Source organism: Curcuma longa, chromosome 17 (genome assembly GCF_044706935.1).
Source record: "Curcuma longa cultivar G26 ecotype Majalengka, Jawa Barat chromosome 17, ITB_CL_G26_1.1, whole genome shotgun sequence".
Taxonomy (NCBI): Eukaryota; Viridiplantae; Streptophyta; class Magnoliopsida; order Zingiberales; family Zingiberaceae; genus Curcuma; species Curcuma longa.
Window position 1 is genome coordinate 8,876,550 of NC_133877.1, and position 17,086 is coordinate 8,893,635.

Below are 17,086 nucleotides of genomic sequence, written 5' to 3' on the forward strand. Positions count from 1 at the left end.
CTCCATTCATCATTTACCCAAGTAAACATATAGAAGGCTAAATTAAACAACACACATCCCCTATTTCATCCATCCATCCACCCATCTTCTCAAGTATTCTTCCACCTCTTAAAAATCTATGCATCTTAATTTCTAACAATTTTGCAGTCCTATGATATGATATGTTTTGAGGGAAAATTAATGTTCATCATTTTGCATGTAATTATTAATTGAAACCATATTTCATTCAAGGATCTTGTAGCTGAATTACTAACTTTTTTAACGATCTCGATGGTCCGACACCAATCACAAAATGAAAGGAATCATTTTTCACAATCCAAAATGCTTCAATAATTGTGATATATTTTGTTGATGATTAAATGATCATCTCATGTCTCTCCTTCCTATTGCATGATAATAATGATTATGTATTTTTTCTTGTGGAAGTTATGCGAGATATAAATGATAAAGAAAAATTGATCCCTCTAAGCATTCAAATCAAATATTTGAATTATTTGGATTGGGCCAACCCTCATGGGCTGCTTGCTTAACTTTGCTTTCATCTCCCACAAGAGTTAGACATTTGTCTAGTATGATCATAATTGTATCCCACCAATTTCATACTATCAAATGGATTGAGTGACGAACGAGCATATTAAATAAGAGCTCAGAGTCATATATCGGTTAAGGATATATAACAACTTAATTCGAAATATGTATGAGGACAGACAACTCGCTGTACCCTAGATTTATTTGATTGCATCAATCAACTTATTTCTTATCCCAAAATTAAAATAGGATACTTGATTTCAGATTAGTCTATGTATTTATGTATTCATAATTATGTTCTAACAATTAAGTTAAACATAAGTAGCCGGCTTGTGAATACAAAATATGTTAAAATAAATCTTCCTTTACCACAAGAATCTTTATTTTGGCTGCTTTCTTAGACATGTACTGCATTACCAAATCATCCATAGCTATTGGTAGTATGCTAAAGTAGTAATACTAAAATCAAGTTAAAGAAGCAACTAAAAGTTAAGAGTATAAAATGAAGTTATATAAACTTGTGCATCTCACATAATGAGTTGGGACTCAACTAATTATTCAAACAGTCACTTTAGCATGCATGGGAGAAACATGTGTTATGATGTACTTCTTGTTGGAAGGTGGTGGGCTCTCAAATAACTTACTAGGAAGAGAAGAGGAGTATGATGACTTGTATTATAAAAATGACTTATCTTGCAACTTTATATTACATGACTATTTATACTACTCAATAGAAACTCCTAGACCATACTTCTTTAATTAGATTCATGGATTTATTTTATCTAGATACATGAATTACAAGATTCATGTTTCATTTGGTTCATGTACATTAAACATTTATTATGATTTATGTATTCAAGTTTAATTCAACTTCTAATACTCCCTCCTAAACTTGACTCCTTACACCAAGTATGAATCTCAGTCTTTGAAAATCATCAAATTTGAATAGCTTTGTAAAAATATCAGCAACTTCTTCACATACTCCAGTTCAACTTTTTTCTTTGCAATGTATTCTCGAATAAAATGATATCTTTTATCAATATGCTTGTTAGGTTCATGAAACACTGAATTTTTTGCTAAACTTTGAGCTGACTTTTTATCAATCATGATCTTTGTAGCATCTTCTTGTTCTAAATGAAGTTCCTTTAACAATCTTCTCAACCATATAGCATAACAAGTGTAAGTAGCTACAATATACTCAGTTTCACAACTAGAAAGTGTTTCAATAGCTTATTTTTTTGAACTCCATGAAATTATATTATTTCCCAAAAACAATATAAAATTAGTTGTGCTTTTTTACTATCATCAATGCCTCCCGTAAAATAGCTATCACAATAGCCCATCAACTTGTAGTTGTTAGAGGATGAATATAAAATGTCATAATTAAGAATACCTTTAATATAACGAAGTATCTTCTTAGTTGCCAACATATGAGATTCAGTTGGATTCTCCATAAATCAACTCACAACTCCAATTGCAAATAAAATATCGGATCTTGTATATGTCAAGTATTTTAAGCTTCCAATAAGACTTCTAAATGCAGTTGGATCTATCTTCTCTTCTCCTTTCTTCACTTTGGATAATTGTGCTCTAAATTGCATAGGGGTATTAACTAGTTTGCATTTAAGCATATTGAATTTCTTGAGAACCTCTTTCGCATAACTCTCTTGTGAAATAGAAATTCCATCCTCTATTTGCTTTACTTGGATTCCCAAGAAATAAGGCATGAGTCCTATGTACATAGTCATCTCAAATTCATGACTCATGGTTATCTTGAATTTTTCAATCATTTTTTGATTATTTCTTGTAAAAATGAGTTCATCCACATAAATGCAAACAAGTAAGAAATCTTGACCTTCTTCTTTTATATAGAGTGCAAACTCGTGGGTGCATTTCAAGAAATTATTTTCGTACAAATGCTTGTTAAGTTGATTGCTCTAAGCTCTAGGCACCTATTTAAGCCCGTAAAGTGTCTTCTTTAGCTATAAGACCTTATCTCCATGCCCTTTAACCACATATCCAATAGCTTGCTTAATGTAAACATCCTCGTTAAGATTACCATTAAGAAAGGCAGATTTAACATCCAATTGATAAATCTACCAATCATTTTGAATGGCGAGAGATATCAACAAACGAATTGTCTCCAATCTAGCTACCGGAGCAAATACCTTATCATAATCAATACCTTGTTTTTGTTTACTGCCTTTAGCAACAAGTCGTGCTTTATACCTTTTTACTTCTCCATTAGCATTCTTCTTTGTCTTGTACACTCATTTGACTCCAATAGTTTTATGGTCTTTTGGAAGAGATACTAACTCCCAAGTCTCATTCTTCACAATGACTTGAATTTCTTTATCCATGACTCCTCTGCATTTCTTATCCTTTTTGCTTCTTCAAAGCTCAAAGGTTAAAATCTGCAAGTAAACAAAACAAACTTATTTCATCAATAACATGAGTCTCATTGTAGATATCATCAAGGCTTCGATATTTTCGAGTCTTTTCTCCTGAAGATGATCTTGGTGTGATTGATAACTCGGGTGAATGTGGAGTTGTTGGTGAAGTAGATTCCTCTTGGACTTCTTGTTCTATATCAAAGTAAGGAAGGAAATCATAAGACCCTTCTTCTTCCTTACAACTCCAATTTCATGATGCATCTTTATTAAATTCTACATCTCTACTAATCACAACTCTTCCTCTGTGTGGATTGTACAAACTTGAGTTAATCAGCATATGAGTTTTGGGTATTAAGCTAAAAGATGGGATTTTGGATTGGATCTAAATCCAATAAGATGTTGTATGAGATATAACATCAAAATAGGAATGAACGGTTGATATTGAATCCTAATGGTTAGGATTAAATCACAACCATCCATTCGATTTGATTTGCTACAGTAACCCTATATTAAAACCTTAAGCCAGCTATGGTTGGTCTGGTTTTTTCCGCATGAGGGTAAAGGCGCCGTAGCTTTCTCCCTTAATGGGGATTTTACCGATGGCGCAACCTCCTTCTCCAAGAGATTGCGATTTCTCCCGAATCGATCGTGCGAGTGCCACTGGTCTTGCTTCCCGATTGCGCTAGTGCTGCCGGCCTTGCTTTTCGATCGTGTGGATAGCCAGCCTTCATTAATCGCGTGGCATGGTTGGTTGCTGAAGGTCAGTTGTTGACCGACGAGGGAAAGGGAAGTACTAGCCGGCGTTGGACGCCGGCAGCTCGTCCTTCACTATGGACAGCTGCCACCGGAGAAGACGCCGCAAATTGGAGCTCTTGTGAAGGTCTACTGTTGGCCATCGATGAAGATCCGACATCGGAAATAGTTTCTAGCCACCTGGTTGTTGTCGGAGTTACTGTCGGGTTGTTACCGATAATCCTTGGTTGTCTGATGCCATTTGCCATCTTCACGGAAGCTTGTGAAGCTTTTGGAGATGGTTTCATCAACATCAAAAAGGGTTTCCAACCGTTTGCCTATTTCCGTGGTCAAAGTTTGACCATCAGAATCTTCGCCGGAAATACGATTGTCAGCGATAGTTAAAAAGTCTCGAAAAATGAGCATGACGTGTGTTGTTGCGTATATTCCGATATTAAGGTTTTCTCTCGTATCGACCGTTGTTGATCATCGGCTAGTACCGAAGACGGTAATGCAACTTGTGACTTGGGAAGCCGTCCAGACGAGAGCTTAGCGTGGATCACCGGTAGAAGCGGAGCTTTGGTAGAACCGTTCTATTGATGTCAATCTCATTCCACGTCATTCGTCAGGTATACCTAGAATAATTGTTATTCTTTAAAATTTTTAAATTTCAATTATGCTTTGTACATGTTATATGTTGTATGCGTGTGTTGCAAGTGTTGTAATAATTAGATGTAATTATTATTTTTCTTCCACTGCGCACATTTATGAAACGTGTAGACACGCGTAACGCACCTGACTCCACCAAACTGGAGGTATTGGAAAGAAATGAAGTTTGATGCCATTGGCTCTGATACCACTTTATTAGAAGGTGGTAGACTCTTAAATAACTTACTAGGAAGAGAAGAGTAGTATGATGACTTTATTATAGAAATGATTTGTCTTCCAACTTTACATTATATAACTATTTATACTACTCAATAGAAACTTTTAGACTATACTTCATTAATTGGATACATGGACTTATTTTATCTAGATACATGAATTACAAGATTCATGTTTCACTTGATTTATGTACATCAGATATTTATTATGGTTCATGTATTCAGCTTTAATTCAACTTCTAAAACTTTTACCTACATGGAAGCGTATGTCGAAAAACATACACATGATTCAAATCTTAGTTCAAGTGTGTTTCAACACTTAACTTAAGTTTTCTCCTCGTTTGTCCTCTAATAATATCAATCTTAAACAAACTCTAATTTTGCTATTAGACAAATTTAATGAATTGTGAGAAAATCCATTTCAATTAAAAAAAATTTATAAAGAAATCTCATTTCAATAATTCATTACCAAGGTAACATATGTATGAATTTGTTCACAACAAAGTCAATACTGTCTCATCTCAACATGCAATGCATCACCAGAGGCGATTGCTCGTGTGAGAGAGTCAATCTCAACTTGACAAAGATACTTTTAATTCACAGATATATATTATAAACTAAATATATACATATAAAATGCATAATCAAATGTCACACAATAACAGACACAATATCTTAAATACTCATGAACACAATCACATTCTACGCAATCCAAGAGATCTAACATGATCTAGAAAGATGTCTCTAGGTATTTACTTAACTAAATGATTAGCCACCATCAAATGCGTAGGCATGTATTTCAAAATCACCATTTCAATAATATCTTTGATGAAGTTGTACTTTGTGTTATGTTTGTTTTTCCATGGTATTTGGGGTCTTTATTGTGAGCAATTTCTAATTGATTATCATAATAAATTGTTATAGCTTCCACTAGAGTGCTTACTACACCCAAATGACATAAGAATTTTCTCAACCATACACCTACTTGCACTGCAAAAGCACATGCCACAAATTCTGCTTTCATCATAGACATTGATATACCAATTTGTTTCTTACTTCTCTGAGAGATGCAACCACTATTTAACAAGAAAGCATAGCAAGAGGTGGCTTTACGCTCATCTAAATCACCACCCCGTCAACATCTATATATCATTTTAGTATTAAATATTTTACTTGATAAAAAAGAAAATAATTTACTGTGCCTTTTTTAATTGCACTCCAATGTCTTCTTCTTGGATTAGACTGATACCCCACGACATAACAAATATCGAGACGAGTACACATCATTGCATACTTTAAACTCCCAACTACACTAGAACATGACACTTCGAGGTCTCTTGTATTTCTTCAGAAGTGTTTGGGCACATTTCACGACTTAAATTTTGCCTAAGCCACAGGAGTATTAATGGGTTTGCAATTTGACATTCTAAATTACTCTAATTTTTTTAATATATGATTTTTGAGATAATGCAAACAATCTCTTAGAACGATCTCTATTAATTTTAACACGTAGAATGTAATTTGTCTCATGTCCTTTATTTTAAAATTAGACGACAACCACCATTTCTTAATGGTTTGTGTATTGTGTATATTCATTATTTCCAGCTAATAATATGTCATCGGCATAAAAAGATAGAATCACAAACTTTTTATTGGATCTTCTCACATAAACACATATGGTCTTCATCTGGCATGATGAAGTCATTTAAGATTATTGCTCTATGAAATTGCAAATACTAATTGTCAAGAAAACTACTTAAATCTATAAATTGTTTTATTTAATTTGAAAATTTTATTTTCTTGACCTTTAATAACAAAACATGTTGGTTATTTCATATAGACTTTTTCTTCAAGTTCTCCATTGGGAAAAACAGTCTTTTAATGCAACAGGTATAGAAATGAAGGACGAATGGGGAGCGACAACATGGTGGCCCCCCTCCCCCGCCCCAATATGAAATTCTTGTCTCTGTCCCTTAGTCTTTTGAAGTTCGAGTTTAAGATAAATCAATGTGATTAGAATTGTTCCCAACGAGATTGATACCCCGGGATAGCGATCCCCTTCCAACTTAGCATATCCAACCTACAGGGCCTCTCTCCATGTAGGCGCTGCTTGTTCCATACCTAAAATCTAACATCTCGAGTCATTTCAAGCTGAATCAAAGTTGAGTTAGAGTAGAGTCTGTTAAAATTAGCCCTAAGTGTCAATTCGGATTGAGCTGGACTCGAGTTGGACTCGAGTTGGACTCAAGTCAGCTCAGATTGTGTGAGACTCGAGTTGGACTCAAGGCACACAAGCCAAATTCGAATTTGACTAAAAGGTTATCATGCATGAGATGCATGATAATTAAAAAGCTGCATTATCTTCCTTAAAAGAAGAGAAAGATTGCCATGCATGAGATGCATGATCTTTCATTAAAAGAGGAGAAAGATCTTTTGCATGAGATGCATTGGAATTAATAAAATATTAATTTCGGAATTAATATTATATTAATTTTCCCCTTCATCCATTATATCTCATGGTGGGCTATAAAAGAGGGTGAGAGGCTCTTGATGAAGGGGTTGTTGGACACTCTTGCTCTTCCTCTTCTTCTCTTCTTCTTCTTGGCCGAACCTCCTCTTGTGGCTAGCACCACAGTTTGGTTCTTCTCCATCTCAGTGTTCGTGTGGATACCGTGGAGGCGCGAACACTCTGATCGTGCTGAGATCCGACGACCTTGAAGGCAAAGAGTTGCTGTCGGGATTGCGAAGGGCACGCATCGAAGGTATACTCGATTCTAGTAGGTAGAATCGTCAAACGAGTTTGTTTTTCGCATGGATCTTCTGGAGGGATCCTGTTTTCCGTTGCGTTATATGCGGTTTAATCGGTTTTTCGCGCATATAGATCCCTACAGAGTCAATGTAGGTTGAGCCACCACTTGGTCGAGTAACTTGGTTGAGCCACTATTGGTCGAGTAACTAGGATGAGTCTCTATAGGCCAAGTCACCAATTGGCTGAGTTATCATGCCAAGCCAATCTGAGCAGTTGCGTCTCTATTGGCCAAGTCACTATTAGCCAATTTATTAGGCCAAGCCAGTCCAAGCCTCTCCGAGATGAGTCATTCCTGGCCATACTTAGATATGGTCCCTATGTTATCCTAGGCCATACTTAGGCATGACCCATTACAAACATATCCCACTTGGATACGACTTTCCACCTACTGTCATCACCACCCTTACTTGGGTATGGTCGCCCACATACCTACATATACATATATAAGTATCAGCTTTATCCACCAAAGGGGATTCCTCTTCTCTCCAACTCTCCTCTTTTACTTTGCATTCCATTTTTTCTCTTAAGCTCTATCACTAGAGATTAACTTAAGCATCAGAGGGCTTTATTGGATCTCTTTAGCGCCATCTAATGCGTGTTGATCTATGCAGGTCCGACCACATCACAGGGGAAGCCTCATCAACAATGTCCAGTGAAGCAACACGTCTTTGCCGCATAACTCATCCTTTTGAGTTTTAATGATTCATTTGGCACAAAGTCATTATTTAAATTAGATAACTCCAATAAAGATTACCTTCCCTTTATTTCGCCTCTTTAAGAAAAATTATTCTCCATAATTTTGTAATTTGTATTTCAATCTCAGCAATGCTTCCATCATCTTGTTCACCTATAAACACATAATCCTTACATTGCTTAGAGTATTTAATAAAAATTCACTTCTTCCCTCGAGGAGCAAAGTTTTCATATTTATTGGGCCCCCAATGTCTACTTAGGTCCGGTTTTTTAAATAAGTACAATTCATTTCGTCATCGCTTTATTATATATTGAATATTGACATGACATATTATTACAAAATTTAAATGTAATTGGCTATCTAATTGTTATTTTTTATTTTTTAAAAAGAAATAAACAAAGTGAAGGGTTTATAGGATTGAACTTATCAAAATCATCTTGAACACTTTGACTCATATATTGAGTATCAATAGTGTTTAATACCGAAACAGTACAGCTCTAGTTGGAAATTGAAACCCTGCATGGAACTATATTTTGAAACTTGAATATGATCCTAATCTTTATGATCTATTGAGCTAGTACATGTCACATACTTTATACCTGTCAATTGAAAAGATGGATAATAAAAATAAAGCAGATTTTATTTCTATATTGAGCATTACCTTAATGCAGGGATTAAAATCTCGTGCCGAGCCGGGCGAAACGGGCGAAACATTTCGTTCCGCCCGTCGACCGGCACCAGCACGAGCCGACACCAGCACAGCCGCCGGAATAGTCGCCTGACCCCGGCGACCGCGCCGGAGTGGTCGCACGACCTTGTCGACGGCTCCGGACTGATCGCGAGAACCAACGATCGCCGCGCCCGAACGGATCGCGGAGCCCTCCAGCGCGGCTGCGGGGTAGCGCGACCACGGCGGCCTCGCCGGAGGGGTCACGCGACCTCAACGGCCTCGCCGGAGGAGTCGCGCGACCACTCCGGCGCGGCCGCGGGGTTGCGCGATCGCGCGACCTCGCGTGCTGAGATCGCGCGAGTCGGGGGAGGGAGGAAAAGTTTGGATTTTTAAATTAAAACATTAATAATTAATTTAATTAAATCCTAATAAAATTATCTAATTAATTATATATTTTATTTAAATTCTAATAATTTTTTATTTATTTTCTCATCAACTCCTAACCTAAATAAATAATCAACCCTAACCTAAATAAATAATCAAATATATTTTTTAAAATTCTAATATATTTAAATTTATTTAAAATTATAATAAAATTTTATATATTCCTAAAACCTCCTTGGTCGCAGTGCTATGACGACCTTCACGGACTATTACAGCGGCAATTTTTTTTAATTTTTTGATTTAGATAATTTTTTATTTTTTAAATATATATTTTTTAAAAAATAAACTATTATTAATAGTTATAACATAAATAAATATTTTATAAAATAATTTAATTTTTAAAAATAATTATAAAATTAAATATAAATTTAAAATAATTTAAACTTTTAAAGAAAATATAATTCTTAAACATTTCAAATAAATATTTTAAAATTAAAAATTTACAAATACATTCAAAAAATAATTTAAAATTTTTAAATAATTTTATAATTATTTTTAACCTTTCAAATCATTTTATAAATTTAAATTTAAATTTAAATTTTAAGAGAAAATATTTAAATATAAATTCAACATTTCAACATATAAAACATATTTAACAATCAAATATTAATAAAATTAATATACATTTATATTTAAATTTTAAAAAATACCGAAACTATATCGGCACGGCACGATACGATACCGAAACCGTATCGTTCCGGTCCGGGACCGAAACCTCGGCACGGGTCGAGATTTTAAACCTTGCCTTGATGTAGCACTTCATAGGTATGAAAAGGACTTATTGTTTAATAAAATAAAAGGCAAGAAGCAATAGAGGAAAATTTCAGGAAACAATAGAATAATGACGTGTAAAAGATCTATTATTTTGATTATATATGGAAATTTTATTTGTCAAGTATGTGTAATGTTTATTGCAAACTGTGTCTTATTTCCTCTTTTGCAAACGAAGGTTGCTAATTAATGTTGCAGCAGGCCAGTATAGAATTACAAATAAACTATTGAATTCAAATAAGACTTATTGATTTTCCAAGACGGACTTGAACTAGAGAGCTCAGGGAGTCAAGTCGAACTAGAAAGTCGAGGTACTCGGGAGACTCGGGACACTGGCCGAGTTAGAGTACTTGGCGATCGATCTACTAGACGACTTGGGAGGCTGAGCCAGGAGGTCGGGAGGTTGAACTACCGAGTGACTCAGGAAGTCGAGTCGGGTGGTTGGGAAGTCAAGCTGCTAAGTGACTTGGGAGGCCGAATTACCGAATGACTCGGGAGGCTGAGTCAAGAGGTTGGAAGGCTGAGTCAAGTAGTTAGGAGGCCAAACTGCCGAGTGACTCAGGAAGCCGAGTTGTTAAGTGACTCGGGAGGCTAAGCCAGGAGATTGGGAGACCAAATCGGGTAGTCAGGAGGCCGAACTACTGAGTGATGTAGGAGGCCAAGTCAGGCAGTCATGAGGCCGAGTCAGGCAGTCATAAGGCCGAATTGCTGAGCACAAACACAGTTTCCTTAAAATAGATTCGTTCTCTCTCCAACGATGCTTGGAGGTTCGAATGGATGTCTATTTCTTAGGATGCAATGGTTCAATCACGTTAATAACCAAGCATTGGTTATTCGTGATGAACTAAACATTGTACTCGAACACTATCAGGCGGAGAAGAACAGTGGGGAGTGGGGAAGAGTGGCTTGTTGATGGATTATGGATGATTTTCTTATTCCGTTGCTTAGGGAAGAGCCTCTATTTATAGACTCAAAATCATGGTAGCTATTAATCCTATCACTTAATTACCATTATTAGGTCATTAACTGTCATTGTTGGCTGATTTGAAATGCCAATAGTTATTGTTCGTTTTAATCAACAACTATTAATGTGTTCGTTTTAAGTTTTAGGTAGCAGAAAAAATAATCTGAGTGACAAAACACAGGTTGCACTACGTAAACAATTTTTTCCTTGACTGATCTGACATTCGTCATGAACAGGTCACACTTACACGCTAGTCAACTAGATTTAATGCAATGTGGGCCCTAGATTTGCACCTACTATGGGTGCACACGGGCGAGAGTCTCTCAGCCATTCATATTCACAATATCTACAAGTTGTGATCCAATATAAACTAGTATTGTTGCTATAAAACTCCCAATGTGGGTCTATTCTCTCATTCATATTGGAGCTAATTTCATCCATTTTTCCTTCCAATGGGGGGCTCTATTCTCCTATTCATATTGCAACCAATTTTCTCCATTTTCTTATGTTTTAATTTGAAATTACAGTCGATCTCTTCGCACCAAGGTTCAAAATCTTAAGTCATATCGAAGTTTCGGTCTTTGATTGAAATAATAGTGTTCAAGTATTGTGTCAATGTTTCGATGCATGGTGTTGGTAATAGATTGGAGTTAAAAAAGGAAGGGAGATGAAATATAGGAAGGAGACATTATTTGTGCTGAGCATGATTTTAAATCTTGTACCATGCCAAACGAAACGGTCGAAATATATCATTTTGGTAAATTATCGAAATTCGATTCCACTTACAATGTCTCCTTCTTTTGCTTCATCTCCTTCCTCCTTCAACCTCCAATCTATCATCGACACCATGCATCAAAGCATCGGCTTGATCCTTGAATAATATATTTCTAGTCAAAGATTGAAACTATCGCATGATTCGAGATTTTGAACCTCGGTGCCGAGTGGTATCGAGTTTCGGTGATTTACCGGAACGATACGTTTTGACTGTTTCATCCAACATGGTACGCGATTTCAAACTATGCTTAGCACTATGTTTATTCAATGATAGTCATGCAACAAAATTTTTAACAATACTTTGCGAGTCTTGAATGAAATTTTATTTTCTTAAAACTTCCACTGCACAAAAATTACAACAGTGTCAGTACTTAAGCTATTTATTTATACTTTTACTTGTTTTAGAAATTTGCTGGCTAACAAATAAAAAAACAAAAGAAAGAACAGATAACAACTGCAAGGATTGAAAAACATCTTGACACTATCTTTGAAATCATGTTCATATGGGAACATAAGGAATTCCTTGTGTTAATTGAATGTTGGAGAAACATAAGAGTGCGTCAAATGCTAATTTGTTTAATTTGGAAAATTTGTGCTTACTTGTCTCTTATGTTTAGACAAGTGGAAGAAGACGACTCGTATATTGAAACATGTATATAAGTGTGTGTTAAATGCTTGTGTTCTTCAGCAAATTTGCTTGTTTCATTTATGTTTTTCTGTGATTTATTTTTGAAACTCAAGAATAATCTTACATTCTTACTAGACGTTATAAATGATTATACAGCATCCTGGGACTCATTGTGATGTTTTCAAGATCATAATGAGATCTTTTTTCAACATAATTTGGCCATTTTATCACTATGCTTTCATTAATACATGACCTTCCAATTAGAAATATGAACTTGTTTCAGGAATCACTCTATTATGGAAACTATCATAAATTTATTTATTTGAACAATTTGCTCAGCTGCCTAGTAACTGTTTGCACATCATGCAGTTAGATAACCACAGTTACGTTGCTTGTGAATCAAAAGAATTTACATACTCAGGCCTGCGTGATGGCAATCATATTTTTGAGGTCTGCGTCAATGGCTCCCGAAGAGTTCGATGTGCTAGCTATAACTGGACTGTTGGTTAAGAAACTATCCTCACTCTTGTTAATTCTCTTTGATTACTAAGTTGATATGAATTTTCCATCTTCTTCTATGATTGATTATCTTCTTTTGCTATAGAATGAATCTTATGAAATTAAACTTTAGTTGTCATATGAATTAAGCTTATGACTAAATTTGATGGATTTGAATATATTAGTTGGATCTGCAAATGGTGAAAGGCATTATCATATTGTAAATGGTGTGGATCCTTAAGTCAGCATTCCTGAAGATCTCCAAAGCAAATTCAGAATTTAAACTTGTTCTGCATGCTTATCAAACCCTGCCTGGTATTTATTGAAGTCATAAGTCTACAGAGCCCACATGCTTGTGTTGCTGATCATGGGGATGATGTGTTCAGTGGTTTTCACAACGTTAAAAATGACCATTATTCTTACTTATCTGACCAACCTTATCATAAGTCTAGTGGTCTATGATAATAAAATGCAAGAGACTTGTTTAATAGGGGTATGAAAAAGAGAGTGTTGTTAATTATTTTTTATTTTCATTATTTTCACTGGATTCTTATTTCCTTTTTCACCATAGTTGTAAGTCATGTATACCAGAATCAACATTATAAATCTGGTCTCAAGCATTACAAGATTTTTTTTTTCTATTTCACTAATTAGCTATCTTCCATCACAAGCAGATTAACAGAAACTTTCTGCTTGCCATTGGGGTTTATTGTTTGATTATTATTTGATTTAAAGAAATTTCACTTCAAAACATCCACATGCCTAATTGTGCTGGTTTTAACTTCCATATCTTTTGGAGGTACCACTTTGCATACTTGATAACTATAAACATTTGAAATAGATATTGAAAAACATGTTTTCATTTGTTCATTTTTGGTCTAAAATTTACCTTGTCAGATAAATGAAAATAAAGATTCTAACCATTTCCCTTCTGCTGCAGATACAATTGCTCCTACTGCATATATATCCTCTGATTCTTTCACAAACGCTTTGAATGTATGGGTCAATATTTCTTTCAGTGAACCATGCATCAATGGAGGTGAATTTAGGTGCTCCCCTAGTCATTGCAACGTATGTAAGCAGAAAATTTGATATTTGTAATTTAAGGCCATCTATTACTTTCTGATTCCCTGAATGGTAAATTTTGTTTATTTCATGATTGAGAATCTAGTATTTCTCTACTCTATCATCATGTTCTTGTGTACACTTATCATTGTTTGCTAGCCTTACATTTACCTTATTTTTATTCATTGTCTGAGTTGCTTATTTGAAATTTAACTTAGTTACCATAGAGTAATGCAACGCGAGATATACCTCCTTGCCCTTGCTTTCAATAATTCCTTCTTCACTAAATGACAATTATTTAATGTTTGTTCCTTATCTAGCTTCTCAGTTATGGAGCTGGTCACATTGTGCCATCTACTCTGAAGGTTATTCTTCCTAATCGAGAATTTTCCATTATGGTGGATATATCGGCTGAGGTTCAGTTTGGTCGATTGTTACTAGTAATGGATAAGGGCTTCTGCAAGGACAATGCAGGGAACATATTTAAACGAACATCAAACTCAAGTTTTATAGTGCATTTTGGTATGATTTCTTTATCTAATTGCTTTTATCTTATTGTGGCTTTATTTGGCTGCTTAAGCAATATATTTTTGGGGTTCATTCTAGATAAATAAAAGATACTCCTAAGTTCTGCCAAAGAACTATTCCACTTCAGATGCTTGTGGAAAATGGTTGAAAATAATTACTTTAGATCATATGCGTTTGAAACTAGTTGAGACTTTTGCAACTTGCTAATTATTAGCAGTTTAATGCAACAATTTGGATATAATATTGAATCTTATTATAATATCTTGAAAGTGGTAAAATTACAAATGTTTTACAATTTTCACAAGGTTTCTTCATTTTAATGGATGACAAAATTTTAAGATGAATCCACCCAAGCTTTCATTATAGCAAACATGAAAATAAATTGAGACTTTAGATTTAGGTGTGAATAGGAGTGAAAAGTAAAAAGCTATATAGGTTTGGGAGTCATTTTCCTAAGTGATTAGGAGTAAAAGGACTTGGTCATTCTACTTAAAAAGGTTTTGTATGCTTGTACTTTGTTGTTGTGCTTTGCATTTTATAGTCGAAAATAACTCTTCTAGAGTACATACCTCTGTAGGATCTATCTATGCGGCTAGGGGGTGAATAGCCCATTCGTCTTTTCATTTTCTTGTCATTGATTGTGCTCATCTACAATCGTTAGTACACAATGGTGGTTCGAAACAAACCACAAAGTACAACAATAAAGTGCATCAACAAAATACAAGCACACAAAACCTTTTTATGTGGTTCAAAATCCCATGTTCCTACTTCACAACCAAGTCGATGGGTCACCCCTGATAACATCGCTACTTTTCCCCTTATCAGACACTTTTTCGAGACAGAGAAACCTCTTGCAATGTCATGTCTTTACAGCAAATACACATACACAAACATACAAGCTACAATAATAAGAGTACAATAAGTAGAAATTACAAAATGAAGAACGTGGTTGCTTGATCGTTGTTGATTTCCTTTGGAATGCTCTCTAGAGATCTTAAAATACAACAATACTCGCCTTAAAACCACCTTGAACAAATCTCTAAAATTTTTGCACGAAACCTCCTTTATAGAGTTTCTATTTGTGACCTGGATCTGTTGATCAATCGACTGTTTGTTATACTCGAATCGACTACTAGCTCATTAGTCGACTGATAATCCCCTTCCAGTCAAGTGCTCCTTTATTGATGGCAAGAATTCGATCGTTGTTAAAGTTCTATCTAAATTCCACTCCTCTAAGTAGCTTTTTGATTTAGCATCAGTTAACTACACCAGTTGACTTTCATAGTCAATTGTAAAACTTTTTATTCGACTTCATTTTGACTTGAGTTGACTGCCCTAGTCGATTGCAAAAAAAATTTATTTGTTTTTAACTAATGTCGAATACCATAAGTACACAGTTGTTGTTAAGTAATAAAATATTATCTTCTGAGACTATGAAGTCGAGTATTAATTCAAATGCAAAGTAGGCTATCTAAAGGAATGGAAATTGAGAGAATTGTTGTGAAAAAAAATGAATTAAGAAAGCAAAGTGAGAAGTTGTAAGAAAACTAGATTTAAAAGTAACTCTAAGACTTCGATTTCACTGCAATGATCGTTGACACTCTAATTGTAATTCCCTCTTTTACTTCAGTGGTTGATATGCTTGAAGGTGGTTTATTCTAAGGTAACCAATATCTCCTCTCGGATAATATCAGTGTATCTACTCAAACGCGATCTCTACTTTCATGGTAGTCGTACTAGAGTGACCGCTTTTTCAAGAAGGCTCCTATCACGATGTCACGCGATCCCTGTACTTTTATCCCTTACTTTATAATGACGAATCAAGATAAATCTTTTACGCTCTGTGATAGCCAATGATACCTTCGAGAGGTTTTGGACTACTTTCGTGAGCAAACTCTTACGTTTGGAATTTATAGGTCGGAGAATCTCACCTCTTAGTCGTTCCCTTTTTCCCTGTGATATCTTAACGCACGCTAGTACCAATAACATGTATGCATACTAGATTGAATAAGTATCAAACACATCATTCGATAAAAGATAAGATTAATAAAACACAAGTGTAACTCTACATTGGGTTACTCCCTAATCCTAGAATTAAAAATATTACTCTATGGAGATGAAGATACAAGACGAAGACATAGAGTTAAGCATACTATAACTCATAAAAAAGACAAAAGAGTAACGAAGCTCAGTCGTATATATCGATGTCGTCTTCGGAAGATCATCTTGCCTCCTGAGTGGACGGAATCCTTGCAACTCTTTAGAAGATGACTCTTTTGTAGGGTTCCCTATCATGGGAAATCCCTTGATAGGGAAGGGGAGATCCCCTCATCCCAAATAACTCAAATAGGTGTTCCCTTGGTCCTTTTATAGCCTCCAAAATTATCAAATCTTAACGAACTTTCATAAAAACTTGGGGGCGCTGCCATCGTACCACGGTCATGTTGGAAAGCACAGTTAAGCTGTTTGGCATTTTGGACATCTCCTTGGCGGGCGTTAGGGCAAAACATGGTCGTGTCGGGACACGACCAGACATGTTCTATTCTGGAAGTTACGGTTGACGCTCCAATGCTCGTTCTGCTCCAAAAGTGATTCACGACTGTGTCAAGGGACATGGCTAGACCGTTCCAGGGGACACGGTCAAACCGTGCATCATGCTGGAATGCACGCTTCTAAGGCTTTTCATCTCAAATTGGGCTCTAAC

The 17,086-nt window shown here is 35.4% G+C and overlaps 1 protein-coding gene across 1 annotated transcript in view; it reads left to right on the forward strand.

Annotated features, from left to right (window-relative positions):
• The first annotated feature begins 3,520 nt into the window (after positions 1–3,520).
• Positions 3,521–17,086, forward strand: part of LOC141848345 (uncharacterized) — a 37,363-nt gene continuing 23,797 nt past the window's right edge. The window contains exons 1-5 of the mRNA XM_074736377.1: positions 3,521–3,584; positions 3,682–4,043; positions 12,631–12,796; positions 13,730–13,860; positions 14,175–14,376. Of these exons, the coding sequence (XP_074592478.1) occupies positions 3,521–3,584; positions 3,682–4,043; positions 12,631–12,796; positions 13,730–13,860; positions 14,175–14,376 (925 nt within the window). The remainder of the gene's footprint in view (positions 3,585–3,681; positions 4,044–12,630; positions 12,797–13,729; positions 13,861–14,174; positions 14,377–17,086) is intronic.